This window comes from Acanthopagrus latus, chromosome 16, assembly GCF_904848185.1.
Source record: "Acanthopagrus latus isolate v.2019 chromosome 16, fAcaLat1.1, whole genome shotgun sequence".
NCBI classification, from domain to species: domain Eukaryota; kingdom Metazoa; phylum Chordata; class Actinopteri; order Spariformes; family Sparidae; genus Acanthopagrus; species Acanthopagrus latus.
In genome coordinates this window covers 10,817,042-10,844,181 of record NC_051054.1, presented here as the reverse complement: position 1 = coordinate 10,844,181, position 27,140 = coordinate 10,817,042, and the positions used below count along the sequence as shown (strand labels likewise).

General features: G+C 40.0%; 2 protein-coding genes across 2 annotated transcripts in view; both read right to left on the bottom strand.

Moving 5' to 3' along the window:
* Window positions 1-8,564, bottom strand: part of rcan3 (regulator of calcineurin 3) — a 43,208-nt gene extending 34,644 nt beyond the window's left edge. Inside the window, exons 1-2 of the mRNA XM_037072200.1 lie at window positions 8,406-8,564; window positions 6,565-6,830 (exon numbers count right to left, since the gene is read on the bottom strand). Coding sequence (XP_036928095.1) covers window positions 6,565-6,774 — 210 coding nt within the window. The 5' untranslated portion in view covers window positions 6,775-6,830; window positions 8,406-8,564. The remainder of the gene's footprint in view (window positions 1-6,564; window positions 6,831-8,405) is intronic.
* A 993-nt stretch (window positions 8,565-9,557) lies between these two features.
* On the bottom strand, window positions 9,558-16,416 carry nipal3 (NIPA like domain containing 3). The gene is made up of 11 exons (XM_037072348.1): window positions 16,171-16,416; window positions 15,725-15,793; window positions 15,089-15,260; window positions 14,850-14,909; window positions 14,468-14,613; window positions 12,656-12,752; window positions 12,371-12,506; window positions 12,100-12,188; window positions 11,913-11,976; window positions 11,351-11,445; window positions 9,558-10,941 (listed from the first exon to the last, which is right to left on the bottom strand). The coding sequence occupies exons 1-11, from the start codon at window positions 16,204-16,206 to the stop codon at window positions 10,775-10,777; spliced, it is 1,131 nt and encodes a 376-aa protein (XP_036928243.1). The 5' UTR covers window positions 16,207-16,416; the 3' UTR covers window positions 9,558-10,774.
* Between the last annotated feature and the right edge of the window lie 10,724 nt (window positions 16,417-27,140).

The following is a 27,140-nucleotide window of genomic DNA, read 5'->3' as shown; positions in this document are numbered from 1 at the left end:
GTTTAGATGTAACTGCCGGCGGTGGTGCATGTCCAGCCTTACTGAAAAACAGTCTGTGGACACGTCTGTAGTGGGAGATAACGTAGGTGTCAGACATTTCTGTCAGGCATGAGAGGTTAAATAACTAAATGAAAACAATCATCCTTACACGTATGACACTAGAAAGAATACACAGGCACACAGGTGTTGTGGCTGATTGCAATGCCACTCAGGTTCAGGGTGTGTGAATCATGAATTACATGAGGGCTCTCAACGCCTCATACTAATGAGAACAGGCCTTTTTACACAACAGATGTTTTGTCCGTCTGACAGAGAGAAAAAGGTAACGTTCATGCTAGCTTTCCCATAATGCAATGGGTTAGGGTTAAAGTTAGGTTAGGGTTTTCTCCGTGCCCACAGTCCCCTCTGTCTGTCTCCTTCTCGTTTTTATATGTTGTCTGTGTGTGTGCGTGTGTGTGTGTGTGCGTGTGTGTGTGCATTGAGATGTGGACTCCCTGGCTCTGATTATTGAATACACCTGTTTGCAATCAGCTCATCGCTCCTCCAGCTCTGCACACCGGCCTCTCATCAGTTCATCATTTTACGGCAATATTCTCTCCAGCTGTCACCTCATCAAGGCCAAATCTTTATCTGAGTTAGAGTTTATATCCTTTTGTTTAACGCCTGTTTCTTTGTGCTGTAAGGACTAACCCACTCATCTACCAACCTGCCTACAACCTTCCAGCCATCACGTCATCCCCTGGGCCATCACCACCAGACACGATTCCCCTCATCCTGCCTATCCCGCTGTCTCTGCACCTCATTCCCCTACCATCACTCCTTTCATCCTTTCCCTGGTTGCAAAAAAACAAACTCCTTTCTTCACCAAGAAAGTCCAAGCCTCTATCCTGCATCTTCATTATAACCTGCATTTTGTTGCTTTAATCAAACTGAAGCAAGTACCGATGCTGTAGTAAATTTTATTTCATATTTTCACAGCTGCCAAGTTCTGGAAAAAAAACAGAATAGTCAGGATTTTTATGATATCAGAGAATCTCCATATCCCTATGCATTAGCGCAACTGGGCCTCACACTGTATTTCACCGCTCATAGATCACCTGTTGCCCAGTTGCACTAATGGGTAGGGGTACAGAGGTTCTACGGTTGAGAAAATGTAGTGCCAGAAGAAAGGGCAGTCTGACAGCGATGTAAAGCGGAGTGAATTTTCTCTATTCAACATACACTGTCATAGATTTTTTTTAGATGTGCCTTGTTTTAGGTGGTTAATATTCTATACTTTACGTCTGGACCACTGCAGCACAAAGCTGAGCGTCTGGGCTGGAGCAGCTCTCTGCTTCTCAAGACTGAGGCTGCGCTGATCGGCAATTACGGTCGGGAACAGATCGACTACAGATATGCACTTCATGTGACCCCACTTCAAAAAACCTGAACTATCACTTTAATAGCTTAAAGTGGCCTATCGAATGCAAATATCGTAGTTCCTTTTCGTTTGCATTCAGCCACAAAGAGCCATGTCATACATATGTGTGGATGAGTGTTTATTGTTACAGTTTTGTCGGTACATGAGGTATTTTGTCAATGTGCCGCACCGTGCTGTCCATTCAAGATGGCCAGAGTGGCATGCTGCCAGGCTGCTTTGCATAACGAATGGCAATGAAGTAGGAACTAGGTCTGACTGGCAATAATCGGCACACGGCTAGTTCGGTTTGGAGTTGAGGTGCAATTTGTTCCATCCTGACAGGTAAAACAGAAGAGTAAGGAGGATGGCAATCACGCGCAATCTGCACAAACCCGTACAGTCCTAAGAGGAGACCTAATCAGTCAGTATAATTACAATCACCTGTATGGGTGTGCAGATTTGCACTCCCTTTTTAACTTTCTGCACAGGCTAAAAGACCTTCATATTATTCATAGACATGTTCAAACTGGTGAATAAACACAGAAAGAAAAAAAGATAATGTTAAAGATAATGCTGATATTTTGTCACACGATGGTGTCAGTATTTTATCTGTTTTTTTTCCCTCTGGTTTTATCTGAAGCCTGAGTGAATGCTCAGATTTAACTGATAATCCAAGTAGCTTGACATACTCATCAACATCCAAGAAGAAGTGTCGTTAAACAGAGAAAAATGGGTAACTGTCATTGCAGAAAGAAGACACTGTCATCTTGTCAAATGTGAAAAAATGACTTGCACTCTGAGTGCCACAGCAGCTCAATTCAACCGAACTGTGCTCCAATTGTTGTCTGCTCCTCTTAAAATTGCTTTTCGCTCTCCTCTGTTTGACAAATAAAGGCAAAGCGAGCACGGCAGGCCGGTGAGACGACCCCGGTCAGCGTACCAGAATAATATCCAGGCCGCAGCAGGAGCAGGGGCCGGCGGCGCTCACTCACTCTGCACTGCATCATGTCTGACCTTCAGCCTGCCAAGCACCCGCTCCCTCACGTTCATCCCCCGGGGACTGACACACAAAAATAGATTGCAGTCTGACACATGCAAACATATCACTACCACGCGCATGCATGCACGTACGCCGTATGTAAATGCATTTTGTGTGCACATAACACACACACACACACACACTGACATTCACTTTACATCTCACTTTTCACATCCTCCATCACACTATCTTCAGTCCCTGATGTGTTCCATTGCTCCACTCTGCTCTGGGTTTGTCTGACTTTATCTGCCGATATGAGTCACACTATCAAACACATTAGACTGAAGAGGGACATTGTTGTCAAGCAGAGCAGCTCAACTTTTCACATACTTAACGGCATATCAGTGCCACACTGCTAATGCATCGCTAACAGGAGCTGTTTGGAAAAATGCCTGCTTCTGCAGCAAAGATGTCACACAAGTTATCCAGGGGTGACAGTAATGGTTTTTGTTTGATGTGGTTCTATAACCTGGACGTCTTCAAGGTTTCTACCACCACCACCAACCCAACTGAGGTTTTTCGATGATGTTATTCCAAGCGCTTTCCAGAAAATGATCCTTGTTACTCTGGATAATCCGTGTAGGGGCTGTTTTTCTTGGAACTATTTCCTCCAAAATAACAAGTCCCACTGAAAAAGTGACTGTGAAGTATGTTGACCAGAGTGCATGATACATTATCTACAGTGACGGAAACGCAGGTTCTGGAACAAAACAGAGGGTTTACGTGGGTTTGTCACAATGAGCGACCCTCTTCACACAACTTTCAATCATTTGACACATTGATAATATAAAAATATGGATTTACTGCAGCTTTAAGTTGACATCATTTATTTGGTATCATCCTACAGTATAACAACAGGGCAGCAACTCAAAGATATTCTAGTTGTCTCTCTGATGAAAATGTTTTGCCTGGTGTTGTATTAAGCTTGCAGCTGGTGCCTGCTTGATTGCACTGGTTATAGATTGAGGAGAGCTCAGTCTGACAGCAGCAGGAGCAGTGATGAAAGCTTTGCTCTGTGCTGATTAGGCCTGATATACACCGGGCACTACGAGGGACGACTTATAATGGCTTCTCTGACCTTCCTCTTGACAACCACTTTGCCTCCTTACTTTGCCCACTCGCACTTCTGTGTCCAACTCCCTCTTTTCCTCGCACACACTTGTTTTCTGTGGGGGCTACAGATAATGAATCATGTCAAAATTAGAAGCCACGCTGGCTGCGGCTGTGCTCACACTGTGCAACGTTGGTAATCGTATTCATACGCTGAATGTAGCAGATCATGCCTGGGGCCACCATGAGAAGCAGGCTAAAGAAGATAATTAAAGGCAAAGGCGACTCAGCATTTTCAAAAAGAAATCTGAAATGACTCTGTACAGATTTGATGCGTTTTCAACACTCCTATCAAGCATATTCATTGTCAGAAAATCACTTTTAATACTTAGAATTAGTGGTACTTTAACACAATACCTTTATTATTGCTCATGTATGATGGTCGGGTACTTTTTGCCACACTGCTGTTGATTGGGCTCTATGAGAGATCACTGAGTGTAGTGGCACAGCCCTGTTTTAATCATGAGAGTTAATCAATTTTAATGAGTAAATGAATAATAAAGCCATTCATTTCAGCAGAGGGGTGGGCTGATATGACCAGACCTCAGCTGAACTTCCCGAAGAAACTCGAAAGCACTTTTAAGGCGTCTCCCCATTTTTACCTAAAAGCTGGCCAGGGAAACAAAATACTGCAGATAAAAGAAGAAAGTGTGCCACTAGGTTTTACTTTCTTTTCACTAATGCAGAAGAAAGGAAAAAGGCTTTTACAGCTTGCTAAGAGCTTCTTATAAATATGAGGGCACATGTATCTCTCTCTCTCTCTCTCTCTCTCTCTCTCTCTCTCTCTCTCTCTCTCTCTTCCTTCGCTCCTCTAAAAGTGCACAGTGTGATTACAGAAACAGCCCATCCTCCTGCATGCAGGCCTTTGAGAACAGAAACAGAAGGTAATGTCAGTGTTGGGAGGGAGCCAAGAGCCCAAAGACACAGAAATGTAGGTTGCCATGTCCCTGTTCTTCACTGGGAGGATACAGACACTGAGTTTAGAGATGTCAAGTTTTGAGCAGTTGGTGAAATTTTCAAAATGTAGCAATTTAAGGATAAGATAAAGACTCTGTGGGTGTGTGTGTGTGCGTGCAGACTCAAGCCAAAATCAACCTCATAAAGTCCTCGCTCATGCTTCGAAAAATATCACAAGCAACCTGTTTTTTTTTGTTTTGCTTAGTACCTCACCCCTTCCTGTCCTCGTTTTTGAAAGTTTAAGTAAATGTCAAAAAAGTTCTATTTTTAGTGGAGCTCATTTAATTGAGCCATATGGAGAACAATCTATTGACACGCTCTGACTGAAGGGGTGCGTGGGTGGCATTTCCACTTAAAAGCAGGAGCGTGAATCGTAATGAAGTGGGGAGGCAAAATAGGAAGGAGAAAAAAAAATGAAAAGGAGGGGAAGGGGGCCGACTCCACTGCTGGGAGCAATGGGTGTACAAACAGCAACCGCACAAAGCAGGAGTGATTCGTTTAAAGGGATTTTGTGTATGCGCCACATTTAGCCTCTCTGCTTTGCATTTACATACAGAGAGAGGATAAATAAAGACGGCTTAGGAGGGAGACAGAAGGGGAATATTAAAAGAACAGGGGAAGGAGAAGAAAGTTAACGTGCTAGTGATCAGAAACAGGGGAGAAAAATGTTATGACGATAGCTTTTTTTAGAGACAGTAGAGAGAGATGAATGGATAGACGAGCTGGAGAAGGGTGCCATCTGGGAGGATGGAGGGATGGTAGGACAGCGTAATTGGATTAGAGGGGCAGAAAATTAAAAGTATTTTCTTTATATCCTCCTCCAGAACAGGATCCAGCTATTACAACGTATTCCTGCTCTGAGGAGCTATAACAGAGAGACTCTACACATCCAAGAGGGCCTTAGGGCTACGATAGGGCTGGAAAATTATTCTAAAAGCATTTTTTGGGTTTTATTTGTAGAAAATCTCATAACATCCCAACAGCAATCAATAAATCAAATGCTCTGCCTGTGCAGTCTGAGCACTTTGTCTTCCACGAGGCTAAGCAGATACATCGGTGAAGCTGTTAGAAAGCTAGCGGCACAGGAGAGAAGAGGAAACTGCAGCCAACATTTCTTAACAATAACAACATGCTAGCTTGACAGCGGTGAACACTAACTATTACCGTTCTTTTATTTTCATGTCATTCACACATCTGCACATCCCTCATGAGTCAAGACATCCAAAGCACATTCATTTGGCAGCTTCATCATCTTAAACAAAACATTCTGCCTTCCCTCACAAGCTTGGCAAACAAAATCTGCTTCAGGAAAATGTTTTCGTAATCTTCCAGCCAAAAGAAATCCACATAAATGGAGGACATTTTAGTGAAAAAGAAACCTCCCTTATATCCCTGTGGACAGGACAACAAGACAAAAAAAATTAACTTTGTTCTCAAGCTCGTCTCCCTCAGACAACAAACAAAGTCTGCCCTCTCCTGGATTGGCATTAAAACTGCCAGTCTCAAGGGCTAATGGTAACCGCAACGATGAACATACTATATGTATATGTGTATGTGGGCGTTTGTCAAAGACTTGGCGCTACAGCAGATGTGGGCATGAATAACACACTGCATAATGACAGAATGAGTGTGAAGATGCGTGCTGAGTATGGCTCGGGTTTCTGTGCAAGTCATTTTGTAATCTACTGCCCTGCATTCATGTTCCCTGGCAAATAAATAACAGCAGCCAGGTGTGTGTGTGTGTGTGTGTGTGTGTGTGTGTGTGTGTGTGTGTGTGCGTGTGTGTGTGCGTGTGTGTGTGTGTGTGAGCAATCAGCAGTGCAGCTCAAGACCATGAACGGACTTCGACAGACAGGAGCAAAAGCTGTGGATGACATCATGCACTTGTTGCTCGTTGCTGGGCTTTGAATCTTGGATGCACTGACACATCCAGCAGGATGACTCAAACGCACACACACTGATGCACCAACAACACACAAGCACCCACACACACAAACACACGCACACACACATACAGCACGAAAAATTTGACACGGAAAGTGAGTTTGCCTCATCTCACCCTGTGTACCTCCTCTTCGAACACAGCTTCATGGACGCTGCATGCGAAGAGCGCTGTGGGGAGGTCGCTCAGATCCATCATCTCCTCCGCCATGCCCTCCTGATCATTCTCCCCAAACACCATGTCCTCTTCCTCCTCCTCGTCCTCCTCAGGATCGCTGCTGTAGGCCTCAGAGCCATTGCTCCAGGCCTTGGAGCTCTCTCGCAGCATGTTGAAGCTTTTCAGGATGCAGCTGACAGACGGATGGGGACCACAGAGGCTGGGGACTGGGGAGAGAGGAGGTTAAGAGATTGGCAGTTGGGAGATAAGGTGAATATAGTCACTGGATGTTTGTGAAGAAAGAAGAAGGTGATGGGGAGACACTGGTGCGTGAAGGCTACAGGGTTGCTCTCAAGTTTAAGTGATGAGACAACACAGGCTCTGGGATAGAGGGAACATGAAGGAAGGAGTGACAGTTAAAGATCAGTAGAAGAAACGATCTGTAAGTCCATATAAATAATTAAAATATTCTCTTTGGTCACAATTCTTCATAATATCTAATATTGTATTTTTTTTTGTGGGCATTACTGTTGACTGAGAACATTTACCACCTGCTCCCAGACCAAAATGTGCGCAACAGTATTCCCAAAGTTGGTTGGCCGTGAAGGTAGTGCAGGTGGGCTGTGAGAGGTCATTTACAATAAATAATTGAAATAAAAGTTAGAAAAAGCTTTTAATTCAATATTTTGTCATTGAATTAGTAAAATATTTAGGTTTAAATTTAAAAAAAATGAATGTGAGCTGACAAAACACAGGAGTTCAATTACATTTTATCCTTTATTTACCTGAAAAATTCTAAAATTATCTGACATTATTATAGGTTTGCCCGTTTGAATGCAATCATTCTGTTTGTGAATTAAAAAAAAAAAAAAAAAAAGAAAGGTACCTCACCCCACTCATTTGGTCTCACTTTAAAAAGCATTTGTGCAACAGACCTATGGATTATGTCAATTATATCTCTTACAGGGCTACACGTAATGACTATTTTCATTTGGATTAACTGTTTGCATTAAATGTCAGAAAATAATGAAACATGCCCAAGATGCTTTTAATCACTCGTTTTGTCCAACTTACAGTCAAAAGATATTCAAAGCACTGCCGTGGACACTTCAAGTGTCACGTTAAAGAGGCTGAGAACAGTGACTTTTTAAAAACGTAACTGCTCTAATACATTTTCAAGTCGGTAAAGGAAGCAACAAGTGGGAAACCATAAAAATATTATTATAGACACAAAACAAACAGGACTCCCAATGTGAACTACACAACTGTACTGTACCGAGGACAGGGCGCCATCTAGCGTCATTTAGCCGGAATGACTTTATCATCTGTCTTTCAATCAAACCACCAGCTGAAAATCAACCTGATCTCAAGCATTAAGGTGAAACATGGTTTACTATTTATCACATATAGTGCACAAACTGTGTCCTGCACTTTAACCTCTGGGGAATGACGTGCAAACAGAGCACGCGAAGGCACTGACATGTATGACATCACACGTTCACAGTATAAATAAATGACCGTGGAGGGGTTGTGTGACATCAACGTTTGCATCGCGTGTCCTCGAGAGGAAACCCCTGGAAACTACGTAATGGGCTCGTGCAAAATCGTTTGTCACGAAAGTAACATATTGTCTCCAAAGTTGTTTGTTTTCCGGGGTCAAATTCCTGTTTTTAGGCTAAAACGAGGAGGGAATTCAAACGGAAGTCGGTACTGAGTCGTAGTTGCACACGCACGGCTGAAGTTACTGTGTTTATTTCCCTTTCTAATCGGTTTAAACGCGAAAATTTGTTGTGTGCACTCACCTCACAACTGTCAGTGGAAGAGGCCGAAACACTCCATCTCAAGTGGACTAAAAACAGGAAGCTCAGGTGAGTTTATTCAATCAAATTGCTGTGATATTGTGGTTGTTGCTGTCAGAACCGTCGGTGTTTGTTATTACTGGATTATGAGGCACTATTTGCTGCAGCCTACTCCGGCGTCAGGACTAGCAGGTAACACCAATGAAATACCGGCGCAGGCTCGCACCGACCAATCAGGCTGCAGCGAGGGGGCGGATGCTGCAGATTCAAGATTGGTGGCGACCCAGCGGCGAAGTGGCGCACAGCGGTCCGTGCTTTAATTTAACAAGGACGTCCCAGAGAGACGCATCTGACAAGCTGCGGACCAAAGGACTGTCTCATCCACTGTGTGAGGATGAAGATGATCACTTTTTAAACTGATTTTTGATAGTTTTTTAGATGCAGTGCAGTTGTCTGGATCCACCTGTTGCGCACACAAAATAAGGTACTTAAATTTTAGGTGGCTTGCAAGTGATTTTCAAACGGCATGAAACGACAAGCTTACACACAAAGAGCCCATGTCAGTCAACTGGATTTAAAACAAACAACAATAAATAAAACTGTTGTTTTATGGCCACAGAATGAATTATACAGCTCATGTAGACATCTTAGACCCGGGGTCACCAACCTTTACTATCAAAAGAACAATTTTTGAACCCCAGCCTGGCCAAAAAATAAATAATGAAAAAAAGATTGTGGCTACTCTGAAGTGTGCTATTTATGCTTATTTGCATTCCCATAGCTTTATTTCTACAATAAAGAAAACTTGGAAATATTTGGAGGGAACTAAAAGAATAATAAATTTTTTTTTAAAGATCATGACTATAAACATATAATCATAAGCAAGCATCACTGCAAATTTTCATTCAAATTCCTGCCAGGTTTGTCCAACAAAATGCACAAAGCTTGACTCCAAATATAACAAAATTAGGTGACGTTAAATTATGACACCAGGTTGCATCAAATTTAATTTACAATGGAAAAAGTATGACTTTTACAGCATCAGTGACCCCTTTGTAAAAGCCACTCTGGTTTCATTAGAGACACACATAACATGGTTTACATAGTCATACTAGTAAACCACAGGCCATACAGCCAAAATAACCAAGCACTTAAAACTGAGAGAAGACTCTGTTTTATTAACACTGTAGAAATGAACTGCCACATTATGTAGAGGAGGAGTGGATCCAAGTTATGCAGCCATCGATTCATAACGAAGTACTTAAAGCACTCCAAGTCCTTAATCACAGAAGGCTTCGTAGACATGTTGCTTGTTGCTGCATTATATTTGATATTTACAAAAAACACATTGTACTACAAATACTACAAACAGTGTACTTCAGCAACATTAACTGCATACTTTTAGTTTCATTTCTTGGTTTGTTTGACATCAGAAACATCAAGGCATCATTTTAAAGAGGCAATCAAAATGATCTAAATCTAAAAACAAAATGTAGACTTTCTACAATAGAGTACCCTTCTATACTTACAGTACAGATTCACCTAGTTTTACAGCTTATCAGTAATTTTAAGATTGGAACGTGATTCACTCTTCTTGTATCTGAGTCAACGTGGTATCACATTCTTTTTAATAGTTTCAGATTTTTTATTCCAGTTGGTTTTGTGCCACCTTCCAGTTAGTGATCCAATGTACAGCTACTTTATAAGGCACACTAAAAGCATAGTTGAAAATTAATAAATACAATAAATTAGAAAAATTGCACCCATTGTTTGGTCACGTCAGGAAAAGCAATAATACGATGAATTTCCAAGAATAACTGGCAGAAAATGGAGTTAAATCTGTGCATATAAGACAGATGTTTTAAAGTTAAAATGTTCATTGGCAAGTCCTCTGAAAAGGTCTGCAGCTACATAATACAACATTGTTGGTAAGAAACCTGGATTTGATGAGTAACAGATCACCGTGTGTTCCAAAATGAGAGTCACGGAGGTGAGTCCTTACATCTCAAAGCAAACAAAGAGTACAGGCAGTAAGCTTCAAGGCACCACACTGTCTCTGCTGCCATATTTCTGACGCTGTGAATCCACAACAACGTTCAGCAGCAGCAGCTTCAGGTTTCTTCCCTTCATTATCTGAATAAATACAGCTGACAACTTCTCCAAAAAAAAAAAAAAGACATGCTTTTCAAGGTTTTGGTTTAGAGATTTCAGAAAGGAGAGCATGTGAGGAGGAGTGTAAGGCAGAGTGAAATAACATCTACAGTACAACACCCCTACTGGGCTGGAGTTTGGTCTCGTGAATATTTGGGGAAAAAAAAGAAAACGGAATGTGCCCATGTTGGCCTTTCAATGTCCTTAAGAAGTCCGCCCTTTTAGTCTTTCTTGAGGTCAGATGCTTTGGTGGCTCTTGAGCTGACTGGTGGTTGTTCCAGGTCGACTGGTACATTAGCAGGAGCCACTCCATCATTGTTGACCAGAGCTCCATAAGAGAAAGAGCCATTGAAGTCTACCAAGCCTTTGTCATGAATAGTTGGGACACCTGATGATGGAAAGGATAGACAAAAATACAGTTAGGTTTAAGAGATAAAATGACAACGCAAACTGTTTTATTAGATATTAGCTCTGTTAGCAGTGATCTCCACTCGCTGTCAGTCCTCTTAGCCAAACACACCACAGGACTCTGCTGTCTACTGTTGGCTAAAAGCTAACAGCTAACTAGCGCTCTTCCTGCAGATTTTAACATTTTAACCTCAAGCCCTTTTCAGCCGCTTAAACAATTTCAAATTTAGAACAAGATCTAACCTTCCTCAATACTCTGAAGATGATCAGGGTTGTCTAACATTGTTCCAGAGATGCTGAGTAGTATTAGTACTGGAAATCCTGCTCTGTGTAACTGTAAATCTCGTTGGATAGATTTTTTTCAGTTTTTACATAAAGTTTATACAAACCATTGGTCATATCCATAGTTACACACGGCTCAAAGGTCTTGGTCCTTTTCCTGTTTTTGGTGATGAGGAAGACCCCCACGAAACAGAATGCAGATCTGTACAAAGCAAAAAAACAATCTTTTTTCAGTATAAATACAGTTCAACTGCTGTTTACAATATTTCAAATGTCTGATCATATGTTTAGTAGTTTTTGGCTATAGCAGCACATATACAGCAGACATTGTGGTTGGAAAGGGTGCAGGTGTTAATAAGAGATGGCTGATACTATCATTTACATGCGGCTGTGCAAACACAGCATCCCTCTTTCACTCGTTCAACCCACTTCTTGAAAAGGTCATCATTGCAATTTCTGCACATATCCAAAAACCTGCTGGTATCCAAGTCTTTTATAATGTTTAAAAAGTGTGTTTCTCCTTCTAACCAGAAATGTGATCTTTTCTGTTGGTTAGACAATGCACAGACATGACTGTAAACTATAAAACGGTTGTATGCACGCTCCTAAAAGCTGACAGTATTTTGACATGTTAGTTGTGAGAGAGGCGTATAATGGTTGATCACTCACCCCAACAAAAACATGCAGATGTGAAGGACGTCTTCATTCTTAAACTCTAAGTAAAACACAGCTCCTACAAAAAAAAAAAAAAACAGACAAGAAGAAAACTTCAGGCTCCAGACTGACACTCTTTCCACTGCACCAGTAAATCCAGGTCAGATTCAAGACTACCTGCCACAAAAATCTTATAACTCACCAGCTACTATGGCAAAGACAGTGGAGAGGATGTAGTTGACGCTGGCAATCAAAGAGCAATCGTACAGCTTACAAGCTTGGGAGAGAAATCTGAGACGACAATAACACACACAAAAACTTTACTTTGTTCATCTGTAAAGAAAAAAACATAAATAGCAAGCCAGTGCAGTGCAGTCCATCTCTGACATCGCTAACAGCAAACCGCAGCCACCATGCTAACCACACCCCTCTGCTGTTTTCAGTAAATCATCTTTCATGTTCCTGTCACTCACTTGGCCTGGAAGACCGCTGAAGCCACCATGCACACAAACATGACGCTGAAGATCGGGTAGTTGAGCTGCATGGTGCCTTCGATGGTGAGAATCAACATGCCTGACACTGCCTTGACTGTTATGACTGTGACAGAGCCTGTGCACCAAAGTTAAAAATCATGGTTAGATACAGTACAAACAGCTCAGGAGCCTTCTGGACATTCACAAACAACATATCTAAAGCGTGCTAATAGCTCAACTTTATAGACAGCTTGAAATTGACTGGCATTAATGCCGGACACTCACCCAGCAGAGCGACCAGCAGCAGAATGATAACGAGGTAGTTAGCGCGACGCTGTTTGTAGAAGTATAGAAGCGGGCAGAATGTGATGATCTCCAGGAGCTGTTGATTTAGGTAACAGCAACAATAAACACCACATTAGCATCAAATCAGAAAGCACTACAGTCGTCACCAGATTCAGTGATAGGACAATTAATCATGAACAGAGGCACAGTTATCCTGATTAACAGCCCAGATCGAGAAAGGCAGGGTAATTTGCTGTGTTTAATTCAAGTTAATTCAAGAGGGGATGCCCAAAAAATATAAACAACAAAGGCATGAGATATACTACAGCAGCCCTGGAGTAGATACTTTTAGTATTTAGTAAAGCTCATAATGTTTGATCGTGGTTGAGACCACTGACTGTAGATGGAGAGATCAAGATGGACAAAGTGACTGCCCCCCAAAACTGAGGCCAAAGATCCTCAATTGCCCCCTGGTGGCTGGCTGCAGTATCCAAAATAAATCCCACCCCCTCGTATTGATAAGTTTGTTTTTAGTTAGTAATTTGACGCTACAAAAAGCTGGATTGACCTCATGACCCTGAGCCCTGGTAGCTGATTAGTCAGAACCTAGTTACGGCAGCTGATTATCACTGCGCAGATTTCTACTCAAATCTCTGGGATATTTTGGCCTTGTTTTTGTACAGTGGAGGGATGTGATGTGTTGTCCATCTCTATATATGCCAGTGACTGAAACTGAGGGATTTTATTTTGGTTTTGTTTTTTGTTTTTCTGTCTTTTTTTTCCCAGCTGCAGCTTCTACTGTTGTAAAGAAAACATGCCAACGAGAGTCTCAGTCTGTGTTGACAAGGGTTCTCTTGTAACAACATTTCCTATTTGTCCAATCTTTGTGTATCTACTGTTTTCTGTTACTAAGGTTTTAGATACTTTTTTAAAAAAAGTTATTGATAGAATAGCTGAAAACTTGAACAGGAAACAGGATGAGAGAGAGAGGGAGTGACGCGTAGCAAAGGGACCCGGGCCAGGAGTGTAACCTGGGTCTGCTGAGGCGAGGACAAAGCTTCTGTACATGGGATGCCTGCTCTACCAACTGAGCTTAACGGCACCCCAGGTTTTAGATACATTTACCTCTTACCACATTACATAACAATGCAGTGTTCGTGACTGACGCATCAGCAAATCAGGGTGTGACTTTTTAACCTCTGTCTCTAAATGTTATAAATATGATGATTCCCAGAGGTCAATTAAAGATGACACATTCAGATAATTGCTATTCCACCTACTCTGACTAATACTCCACATTCATTCATCATGGCTTTCATTGGTGAGTTGCCACTGCCTGAATGTCTGGTGTGTCAATTACAACCTGCACTTATGCAAGGCGAAAAAGCCACATGTGAGAGACGCAGGAAGGTCAGAGATGCAGAAAGGAAACAGATCTTCATCGACATTCTGAATGACAGATTATTTTCTAACAGACACTTCGAGCTGCAGCCACAAAAATGACAACTGAGTAATTTAAATACATCAAACAGTCTCAGACAGCAAAAGTATAAACATGAGAGTCAACAAACCTGTACTGCAGGGCAGCCGTAGGGGTTGTATTTGCAGAGCATAAATTATGAGTGCATGGGTGTGTAGAAATTGTTCAGGATATACGCATTTTCTGCATTTAATAAACTATTTCATACATTGACGTTTAGCCGCTATACCTGATTCCATTTATTTAAATCTGTTTAGTGAGTGTGGTGTGAAAATCACCGTTGCTTTGAGTCTCGCGCTTCTGAACTTCTTGGGTGAATGAAAACATCTTACCAGATACAAGAGAACAGGCCATCCCACCATGTGCGTCACAATGTTTTCCGCTTTGAGTTTTTCATGAGAGTTTGGTCCGAATGACACGAAGAGGTACGTTCCTCCTATGGTTAGGATACTGCCCAGGAACGACAGCCCATATTGCTCTGAAATAACAACAGTATATCACACAAATTACATAAAGTCAGTTCCAGTGAAATCAGAAATGTGTTAGACTACATAGACACATTTTTCTAAGTCATTACACTGCAGCGGCTGAGCAGGAGGTTGCAGTTTGCACGAGTGCCTTGAGGCCGATAAAACATTTGCATTCAATGCAGCAAATGCCATGTTATTTGCATTTGAGTGCCATCTTCAGTTCCAACACGTAGGCAGAACTTACTTGCAAAGTCCTTTGGCTTCGATTTCTCACGCAGAAAAATAAGGCCCAAAATTGAGCTTGCTGGAAAAAAAAGAACAGAGAATAATAAACACCAGAAGTTAATAAAACTTTTCCCTTTTTTCTTTTGAGTAATACATTGAGACTGCCAACGAACTTGTTGGCAGTTGTTTTCATAATGTAGAACATTTATCTCTGAACACAAACTGCTGAAGTATGAGTGAATGTGGAACAATACTCACCAAGCACAGACACGGCATTTAGAGGTGCTACGAGAGAAAGGGGGGCGAAGGCATAAGAGACGAAGTTGGCGCCCTCGCCGAGGCAGGTGAGGACGAAGCCGCACCACCAGGTCTTAGAGCGGTAGAAGGCACGGGGGTCCTTGGTGCCTGCTAACGTCACGTGGCTGAATTTCTGCAAGTGGGAGGTGTGCAGGTAAGTTACTTGGGTAAACACAAAGTCTGCTGAAGTATGCTCAGCTCAGGCAAAGCAAATTTAGAAAGTGGGTTTGAGCCAAACAAACAAACCAAAATGGTTGCCAGTGAAGATAATGGAAATTACGAGTGCAAACAGGATGAGCAGGGACAAAAAACAGTGACAGTGTTGTATCATGATGACGTGATAACTTTCAATTATTTCACCCATGTAGGTTTCTACTGAAGGCTGATAATAACGAATTGTTGTTCTGACTCCACCACAGTGTTGTCATGATACAGGAACTTCTAACTTTGACCTGATGTTAGGGCACTGACCTGAGAAGATACAATACAGATTGGATGGGAAAAAACACTATTTCATATGTAGAAAACACAATGACTATAATTCTTAACCAAAGCATCATTAAGAGGGTGTGTGGGTGTCAAAGCTGAATACTGTACCTGAACACTTAAGGAGATGCTGACGAGCACATTTCCAAATATAGCAAGTAAAGTCCCAATGAGATTATCCTAAAGAAGACAAACATATGTATTGAATTCAGTTATGATACATAGAGAATAAAATAGAATAGAATAGAATAAAAAGATACAACATATCTAAAGCTTATCTATAGCTTTCTGCTGAGTGAAGAGGAGGAGTTCAGTTCTCTGTTCCTCCTAGTAGCACAGTGAAATAGTCGGACATTTGGTTTTCTTTGTTTACTATCGGCATTTATCTGACAGCCCTGACAGCACTCATACTGTAGTATGAACTCATAGACGTGAAAAACAGAGAATGACGACACGTAAAACACCATAATGAGTGTTTCATGCCTACTCTAAGAACAGAAAATGTAAAAAAGTAAAAGTATTAGCAGACGATTAGAAAGTAAAGTCAAGTGTCTCACCGTGTAGGAGCCTCCGTCGGTTCTGCTGGGAAACATACTGTCCGCCTTCAGAGGCAGCTTGTTAATTCTCAGGACTAGTCACACCTTCACATGTTACATATGTCAATTTGTCGCCTTTAGATTATATGTTAAACACTCATATTTCGTCTGTTTATATGACACTACGTCGAGGAAGACACCATCTTTGGGGCGAGCAGCGCCTCACTTCCGAGTTCCTCCACCTGCTTCGATGCGGCGACTTGACGCACGACGTCATAATTGGTCACGTGACTGCGGACAGGAAGGGACACAGTTGATACTAAAGATAACATAAAATATGGTTATGTTATGTTATGTTATGTTATGTTATGTTATTATTCAATATTACTGAATCCGTGAAGTAACAATCAGACTCTCAAAATTTAATGTGATTTTTTAAATGTATTATTTGCAGTACCACTTAATGACACTAGGCTGTGCTATTGAGCTGGGAATCAAACAAAAGCATTTAGCCGACCACTGACGACAGAGATATCGATCAGAAAAAAATGAAATAAAATAAATGGAAGTCCATTTAAGCCAGTTACAGAAAAAAAAGACATCTAAAGCCTTGATTTAAAGAATAAGTCTTATTGTAAATCATTATTATGAGATTTAAGTAGAGCCAAAACAGCAATATTATGAGATGAAAATGCAAAATTATGAGAGGAATGTCGACCTTTTACCTCATATTTTAATTTCATTATGACTTATCAAATTTAAAATGAATTGTAATTCTTATTATTAGTATTGCCCTGGTGTCACTGGTCAGACATCTAGGACATGTCAAAGCCCAGTTATTATGTTTTAACTAATACATACCAATCACAAACAGACTACATGAAAACATTAGGTGACATGTAGGCTATTTTCTTTATATAATACATTAATGTGAATGTGGGCTGCCCCATGATCTAAAAGAAATTAATGATTATGACTATCTGACATGGCATCACACTGTCATCCTGACTAACACTAGTGGTATGTTTACTCTTCTCTTTGTGACACTGCAGCAGTGAAAGGAGGGACTCAGCACAGGTGCGTCAGTAACAGTGTTTCTATAACCGGAGCTGCAGAACAAGAAAAAAGGCAGGTTAGTGACAGGTGTGAGCTTGCTGTTTGAAAAGACAGCAGGGTTTGTTTGTGTTTTTCTTTTTCATACTTCGATCATGGGTAAAACATCATATGAGCCACTGATGAGTCATTGATTCCACATGTTAAATTGGCAAGAAATATGGCAAAGTGCAGTAGATGTGGTGACATCAGTGACCTGTGGTTTAATGTAAGATTTAAATACCTCTTCTATTAACCATCAAAAATAAATGGTACATTTCTAGTTTGTTAAGGTTAAATGTTAAGGCTGATAAACAACTTTATGGCCGTCCAATTAATATTTTTATATGAACTACACCATATGTATAAACATTTCAAACATTATTGTATTGTAAACATCAATTGCAACTTAGCAGTACTTCAAAACTTTTCAATAAAAAATGTTTGGTTTTTTAGGTATTTAAAAAAAACAATGCTTTTGAACTAAAGTTTAATCAGCGACAAATTTACCAAATAGGAAATACTGAACTTAAACTGAGGTTCACCCTACTCCAGTTTCAAATGTCAAGATGAACTCCTGGTCTGAGTTCACGCTTCACATTTCATTTGCCAACCAGTAGAGGGAGTGAAACACCACAACTGGGAGGTCCTTTGTGCTCTAATTGAAGCAGAGACATTCAAATTTCCTGCTGCCATTTGATGTTTCATTGGCATTTAATTTCACTCTTTGCCTGCAATGATATAATTCAATACCTGAATGCATGCTTCATATGAAAGTACTATAAGAAGGGGTTTGTTTTTGGCACTGTGCCTTTTCTCTGCTTTGCATACTGCAAGAACTGTGAAGTGATGATTTCTGCTACGAATGCTCTGACTGAATTTTTCATCACTACACACATTTGAATCCTTGTTTATTGGGCATGGATGTTTTCACCCTCTACTTCAGAGTCCAGAAAACCTGTCAGATTGTCATGACATCCAGTGAAAACAGTCTCCCTGACATTTAAAAGAGCTATCAGGAAAGTCATGTTCTTTAAGTGGATTGCATGCATGCACTATAGATGGAACAAAATCATTCGTAAATGCATTACAGAGGCTGGTTTAATCCAATAGTGGCGTATCTGAAGATGAAGGCATGGCAAGTGTATCCGTACAGCATCTGTCAACAAGGCAATACAAAATGAAGTAGATGCCTGTGGTTTGACTGTCAGGGACCTGGTGTGTCATTAAACCACCGTCTCCCTCCAAACTACAAAGGCTCTCTCCTTCCCAGCCTGTCACAGTCTTATGTCCTTCACGACTTATTGGAATGAGACGTGGCATTATGGCTCGTAGGTATCTGTCACCAAGATGCTGATTTACAGCTCAGTGGCTTTTGGTTCGGGGACAGGATAAACAGAACAGTTGCTTCTTCCTCGGGGTGTCAACAGGTACGTGGAGGTATGCAGATGAATTTTTTCCAATGCATGGCTTCATATGTAGTATGAACCATTATCACAGTTGAACACACCTAGCAATTACTCCCACTATCAAAGCATCAAGAACACGGCAAACAAATAAATTACAATGTTGACACATTGCACAAGGCTTTGCGGTAACTATGTATTCTTCCTGGGCTTTTTGTGCAGTTTAGTTTGAATTGAATTCATTTTGATCGCTTTACTTGTGATTTAGTTCTGTGCAGTTCAGCTGAACTACTACACACATTAGATTGTGATGGTGATGATAAATTAAATTTAAGAAATGACAAAACAATTCCCAGTGAATTGATGCAGTTCGTTCCTACACAACACATAAAGCATCATCAGCACAGCCTGATAATGTCTCCTCAGTATCATTTTTAATGTTAATTATAAATTAAAAAAACAGCTCATGATGGATTTAATCTAATGCATCCGATGATTTGTGCTTATACTCATCAGAATCTATTTAAAAACCTCTTTCATGTCTTTTTAATACAATTTACGGACACACATCTTCATAAAAATCTCACGGAATTACATTTAATATGATTTTATTGTCTGAATATGCAAATGCTCATGAAAGCATCTAGCCTGAGTAATTATCATAGCCCCACACTGTTTCCATAACACAATTATGGCTTCTTCATCACGGCCTGTGATAGTATTAGTTGCATGTTTATATATTTTTAAGTTTCAGGAGTTGTCATCATCTTGAGATCCTGGTGGTTAAGTAAGTAAAGGTGTGGCCTTTCCCGAGGACATCCGGTCATCCTGCATAGTGGACAGACCTGTTCAGTGCTATCTTTGTGTGTATGTGTGTGTGTGTGTGTCTGTGTGTGCGTGTGTGTGTCTTATCAATTAATCTGCTAATTCAAATTTATTATTTATTTTTTTAATAATTTCTCAGAGCCCAGCCAACATCTTGAGTCTGGTGTAATCTTACAATAAATGACAAAGAAAAGCAGCAAATCCTCATATTTGTAAAGCTGCAACGAGTAAATCCTTTGGCCTTTTTTTCTGGAAAATTGCTTGAACAATGAATTGGCTGTCAGATAGCTCTGAAATGCAACTAAGTACATTTATTCAAATGTTGTAATAAAGTTTTGGTACTCTATTTAATTTCTTTTTTCCCAATTTATACTTCTACTCCACTGCACTTTGGAGGTAGGTGTTTGATTTTTTACTTCACTACATTTATCTGAAAATATAAGTTACTAGTTACTTTTTCGATTTAGCAAATTTTTAATTTAGTTTTTCAATTTTTTAATGACAATGGGATTAAAAAACAGAAAACAAAAAACACTGATTACAATAATAAGAAAATATCTGAAAATCTAATCTGGTAATCATCCAGGGACTCAGAGTATGCAGTATGAACAGAACATATTACTTTTGATGCTTAAGTATGTTTAATATCAGATACTTTTACTCCATTCAACGAAAATCATATTTTGACATTTACGCAACGCTTCTATCAGAATAACAGCTGATTCCTTTTTGTCACCTAAATTACTGAGCAACAAATTGTTCCAGCCTTGCCAATGACATTTGCATGTGTTATCAATTCGTCTAGCCTACCTCAAAATTTAGCCTTTAGCTTTATCATTTCCCAGGAGGCCACAATGACTGTCGGAATCTGAGGCAGTGACAGCCTTAAGAGTAATGATAGATAGCCAATCTTCTTGCCGATGGTCTTGATTACCTATCATGTAGAGACATCAGTATTGAGCTGAGACTATTTTCGTATCCAGCTCAAAGTTTTTTGTAGTGCATTAAGTTTTCTGTTGATAGACTAATCATTGAGTCATCTGAGCTCCGAGGACAGAGGTCAAAGACTTGATCTGAAGACCCGTCCAAGGTGTGCCTCGCCATTCGCCCAGTGTCAGCTGACAGGTGGTCACAGAGAATGAATTGATAAATGGATGTTTTGATTGCGTTTAACCTCTGGTGCCAAGTTGAAGGGCCTGCTGTATCCGCTAATTTACAAGAGACAATGGTCTTTCTCTGACAATGCATCCGATTGTTTAAATTCTGCCACCTCAAACTCCTTTCGTTGACCCACACAAACGCCACCTTTTCCACACCCTGATACATTTTCTAATTACTTTCTGTTAACTATAAACACAATACGTCTGGTTTCCTTCTCTTCTGTCAGTTCCTTGTGATGCGTGGGTGCCGTCCACCATCTCTAGAGGAATGCACAAACGTTTGCATCAACCGTGGCAGTGTGTATTTAATAACTGCCGGGCCTGTTTTAAGTAACCAAACAGACCAGCATCCATTTGTAATGACTGAGGAATGCTCGTACGTTAGATTGAAGCAGGGAATGAAGGGGACGTATTCATTGTCGTATGGCACCATGCAAGAGGAAGTCATTGCGGCCGTGAGGTGATACTCCATCTTGTGCAGGAATGTTAACACGTTGCGAAGCTGTGGTGGAAGAGCAGGCTTTTCCTAAATCCACCGCAAGTCCAGGCTTGTCGGGAACACTTCTAGCAATGAGTCCTAAGTGACAATGACAGTACTAGAAATAAATGCTGAGGTAAATATATTGAGCACAGCTTGTGACTGTGGGTGAAAATCATCTTACCATTGTTCTTCTTGGGCATCCCTCCAGAACACTGGTTTCGGTGACTCTGCACGCGCTTTTTCATCCGTCGTACAGGATGAAAAAATAATGGTACAAAGGACACACTCAGAGTCCACTTTAATCATATTAATGCCTTTCAATTATTTGTATTAATTCCTATTCCTGTTTGATGCCTTGAGTGTCTGGGCTGGAAAGGAAATTCATTTTATTTATTCTTTTGATTTCACCAGAGGACTCAGATCTTTTATGTCTGAGATATTACTATTATGTCAGTGAAACCTTTGATGAGCATATCCAACACAAATGTCAAATTCAGAGCTGGAGTGTGCTTCAATTTCCCCTTATGCTACATATACCTAATTTTAATACCATATATGTACGTGCAACAATATATGTCTATATTTATAATTCCCATGTGTGTAGATCTAATGGAAACACTTTGCAGTCAATTGAACTTTAATCAGTAGTCATTGTATTGTTCACAACTGATGAAATGCCTCAGAAACCATTTGTTATGTAACTGTAAAGGTTTATAAAAATGAGTCTCAGCTTTATAATGGCCTCTCAGATAATGACTTTGGATGACTGTAACACTTTATCTAACATTTACAAAGTATCATGAACAGTCAAATTATCAGTTGCAACTTTGCGATATGCATTTGCTCAATAAATGGTTTATGAAGCGATCAATATAATTGTAACTAAAGTTTATTATTAACTAAAGTTGAATCAAGTGTAAATTTACCATTTGTTAATGGTTTTTATCATTAAATGTTGCCTGTTATAATTTCATATTATTACTGATATGACACAGGCATATATTTGAAATTAGTGCGATCATCATATGTCTTGAAATCTCAATAAATATGTCATAATGTACTGATTCTTTACACTTTGACAAATATACCAATAATGGCTGTTTCCGACAACTTGTTAAGAATATAACATTTACTACAAAAACTAGTGATAAATGCAAAATGTATATACTTAATAGATTTTTCATCATACATGTATTACCAATGCCATATTGAATGTATATTCATTATGTTTTGTAATATATTCCAGAAACAAAATGACAATATGTAACAGGATTACATAATCAGGATACAAATAGACCGTACTGTATTCCAGTAAAGAGAGTGTATGTTATTAAAATTAGATTAAAGTCATCTTTATCTGGATTTGTTTAGTATTTAGGTAAATCATAAATAACAGAAAGTACTCAAGTTACATTCAGTTAAGGTAATTAGAAACTGTAACAGAATACTTTTTTAAAGTTACCCTCCCGAATCTGGTTTATTTATTTATTTATTTTGTAAAACATGAACATTTGCTTGTTCCATATGAGCTATTCCCACCGTTAAAGAGTTTCATATAATAATCCTCTTCTGTACCATCCCACTGTCTTTTACAAGAGAGAAATCAATTCCCAGCTTTGTTCAAATCCGCAGCAGTCATTAGAGAATTAGCCCAACCGCTTTCAAAAGTACAGGCGCATTCCTATTGAGATAATATTCAAAACAACACAACTGTGTCCATCTTACCTCCAGGTGGCCCTGTGCATACTCTGCTCATTCAGAGCTTTGTTGTCCTGTGTGCCATACCTGGCCATTATGTGTGAGAGGAGAATTACAGTCCGCTAATCTCTGTAATTATGGATTTCTTACGCGTGAATGCAGATGAGAGGCTTTTGAAAGCTGTAAGTGACATTTCGGCCTCAAGACCATTGAAGACTTTAGACAGGCAGGCATGTCAGAGGGTCACAAGGCTCCTTAAAATGATGTGAAATCAGGAAAATGTCATCACTGATTAATTTAGGTGCCAATCTTTATCATTTCAATTGCAACATCATAATTTCACTTATTTCAATATTACGTATGATTTCACTTTCATCATTTTCTGTCCGTTCTTGTCCGTATTACTCTGCAAAACTCTCTATTTGTTATTATGGACTGAAAACAGATGCATACAATTGACTGACAAGCTTAATAGTCATACCATCCATCACATCATAAATCGCAAATCATCTGACACTAAAAAACTCTCAGGTTGTATGAAGTGGTATGCACTTCCCTCATCCAACATTAATTAGGTATTTCTGACAAAGCAGGGATTTACAACATGCTTATGTAATGATACTTGATTATGACTCAGGGCCTCAGTGCATGTCATGGTACTGACAGTCTCACACCAGAGTCATCGTGTTTCAGGACACAATGACAAAAGATTGAGCAACAATTCAACTGACATTTTACCCCAGATTCTAGATTTGTGTTCAGCACAGAACGTTCCATGTGACACGATGACAAAAAAAAAAAAATGTTACACGACTACTGTTTTTAATTCATGTGGTTTCAGTGTTAATTTTTCACACTAGTGATCAAAACCCTGGATGCCAAACTCTGTCACAGCGACATGAAGACTGAGATGTTGTGAGAGCCCACATTCAACACTTCCCAGGTTTTGTGGCCTGTACGTTTTCTCACCCGCAGTTATGAGAGGAGTAAGGTAACACTTTGTCTCAACTGCTGACCCCGACACACTGTATACGTTACACATCTCAGGGTGTCACAGTTAGTTGGGTGTGTATAAGATGGGGTGGTGAGTTCCCTTTATTTCCTTGTTGGTTCTCAACTGTGCAGTGTGAAATGATATGGAGGCTCATGGAGGCAAATAGGAAAAGTAATCCGGTGATCAGTTTTCTGAGTCTAATCTAAATTGATAATCTAAATCTCCTGTGTTTGTAAGAACAGGTGATACAGTGTTTTGCTGGGATAATCTCTTTTGTTTTGTTTTTTCATCTGCCTCTCAGAGCTTCAGCAGGATTCCAAGTTCCCTAAAATTGGCTGACTTCATGCACATGTTTCTCAGAAAAAAATAATAATAAGGGTAAATAAAGTTCAATTTGAAGATAATTTTTTTCCCTCACAAAAAACACTTAGATTAATACCATTTTCTTGTCATTATCATTTTTTTGTATGAGATTTCTGACTGGCCAAATAAAACCTTGAGATAAGCCAACTTTGACCCACAGGACCAACTTTGGTGAAACTGTTCTTGTTTGTTTGTGTAGCTGTGTTTATTAGATAGCCGAAAATGTGTGCATTCAACCATAATAATCCAGTTATATGATAATATAGCAGTCTGAAAGGGGTCATTCAGCAGGATTTTCACTGAAATCAGAATGTTTTCCTTGTCATCCTTTCCTCAGGCTGTGACACCTGTCAATTCATCCTCAGCACTGGGCCGTGAAAAATATTCTTGATTTTATGACTTATCCAACCTGTTTGTGTCAGAATCTGACTAGGTGACAAGCATACGGAATGCACGCATGAATACAGCAATAGTAGTTTCCTTATGTAGGCCACGTAGAGGCCTCAGTATTAATAACCAGTTAAAAGTTCCTTGTAAAGGATCTAAATACCTCTTCTACCAGTGAGCGAGTCGTGCACCTTTTGTGTCACAGGTTTCTTCAACTGTCTTTGTGTCTTGACTAATGAGTGAGTACTGTACAAAGGCATGAGGAATGTTGCGAGTTGGTCTGAGGCTGTGCATTGTGCAGGATTTGATGCGACTTTTGGGGATGTGTGTAGGATTGCTCATTACGTATGACCTTACAGATGCTTCTTGGTACTGCTGCGTGACCTGAGACACACACGATTATGCACAACTACTATCTCGTGTGCCACATCTCTTCCCAGTTTTTGTGTGTTTGCATTTGTGTGTGTGTGTGAGAGAGCGAGAGAGAGACAGAGAGAGATAGAGAGAGACAGCTCTTGTCTGAAACCTGAGGAGAGAGAGCGGAGAGCAGAGTGAACAAAAGCCTGTGTTTAATTTTCTTTTTTTCCCTCTGTTGTCTTTGGTGGTTCCTTCATATTTTCAGCACCCTGCAATCACAGCATCTTGTTAGCTTTGGATTCAGGTTAAACTTGTTGCAGGAGACGACAACTCCCTCCCTCCCTCCCTCCCTCCCTTTCCTCACATCTTCTCCAGTCTTTCATTCACACTTCTGCCTTGATTTGCGTTCTCTTTTAAATGGGTGACAAGTAACATTTGTCTTGAAGGCATGACTGTCTCTCCCTGCCCCCCCGTCGCCCTGGCAGGTGAATTTCTTTTCAGGGGAGACTAAAGTCACACAATAGCAGGTGCACGTGTGCCGGATGTGACTCAAAAAGTCTGTTAGATGGACTGACACAACTATTGATGTGAGTCTGATTAAAACTGTACCACATTTAAGATCCTTATTCCTGCACACAATGTTCCCTTTTGCATGTCATCGATGAATGCACGCCGACACATTCATTAGTGTGAGGCTGTTACAGTTTTAATTCAGTGTTCAGATAATATGGGACATTCACGCAACTTTTCTTCCCAAGGCCTTATTGTAAATTCTACTGGACTCTACTACTGGACAGAAAAATGTTGTTTATGTTGCTATTTTGTATCCAAATATTGACTCAAATGTCAGAAAAACACAATAAGTTGATGTAAAAGATTTCAGGTAATTTGGGGGATTATTTCGCTTTGTTCAATCATCTTGTTTCTGTAGTATTTGGCCCATTGTAACGGTCATTTCCTTCTTTGAAAACATGACACCTACCAGGAAGTAGTTTACCTGGTTTGCAGAAATAATTGCACAACAATTTCAGCAGATGAATGTTGAAGTCAAACAGATGGGCGGCCGTTAAAGAGGCAGCATCCTCAGACTTTAGCATTTTGTTACCATTCCTATGGATTTGTTCTTTAATTCGACTGAGTAAACAGTGAAGATCACAAACCTAAAACAAAATGGACCCCATTCAGGTCACTACAGCATGAACACAGTTAGGGCGGCCACTGACGATTATTTTCTTTTGATTGTTTCTCAGATGTTTGATTATTTGTTTGGTTTCATAAAATGTCAAATGTTAAATCTGAACAGTGTTAATTCAGTCTACTGTCTAATATAGCAGGATATAAACCAGAAAACATTCACATCTAAGAAGTTGAAAACTTCTTTTTTTACTTAAAGAGATTATTTGATTATCAAAATAGTTGGTGATCCATATATTATAATTAATTAGCTGTGAAAGCTCTAAAAACATCACTGGTTTTATGTTTCCCTTATACCTATGGGCATAAATAAACCCATGACAATGGCTTGACCTGGTGTTGGTGTCATTTTCTATCTCGTGTTTTATTGGGTCAAACTAAATTATGGTTTGTTTCGAACAACTTTTTAAAACTCAAATACGAGTTGATAGGGATCGTTGATAGTATGTTTGATTTTTGCAGTTTTTTACCTCTTATGCACATCATTTTGTACAACTGACAAATGACAAGGAAAGGAATGGCTGGAAAGGAATTTTCTTTGATAAATCTCCATATCTCCAAAGGATTTCACTACATAAACTAAGTCTAAAAGAAAAAAAGAAAAAAAAACAGTCGGAAGGATTATTTAAAAAGACTAGCAGAGGAAAAAAAAAAATCCAACTGAAAGGATGTGAACTTTTGCCCTTCACAGGAGATTTCTGTGGCAAATCCTCACCAGATTAAACATCAGACAAGGAGATAGTTTATTGCAGTGAAAAAGTGAGTAACTTGTCTCTATGGTGACAGACTTGTGGACCAAGCCTAGAGGTCACAGTGATTGTGCATCGATAAGTACGTCAGCCTTCCTTGTTTCTGGGCCCGTGATGAGACACGCCCTGCTGCGGCCCTTGAGCATGGCACGTTGTGATTGTTCCAGGCGATTGAGGAGAAAAGGAGTGCGTGGTTCTTCTAAACCTCCGACGAGCCGAGACATGTAGACTGAAACTGGGTGCGAGGGGGAAGAAAGGAAAAGGGAGGGAGAGAGAGAGAAATAG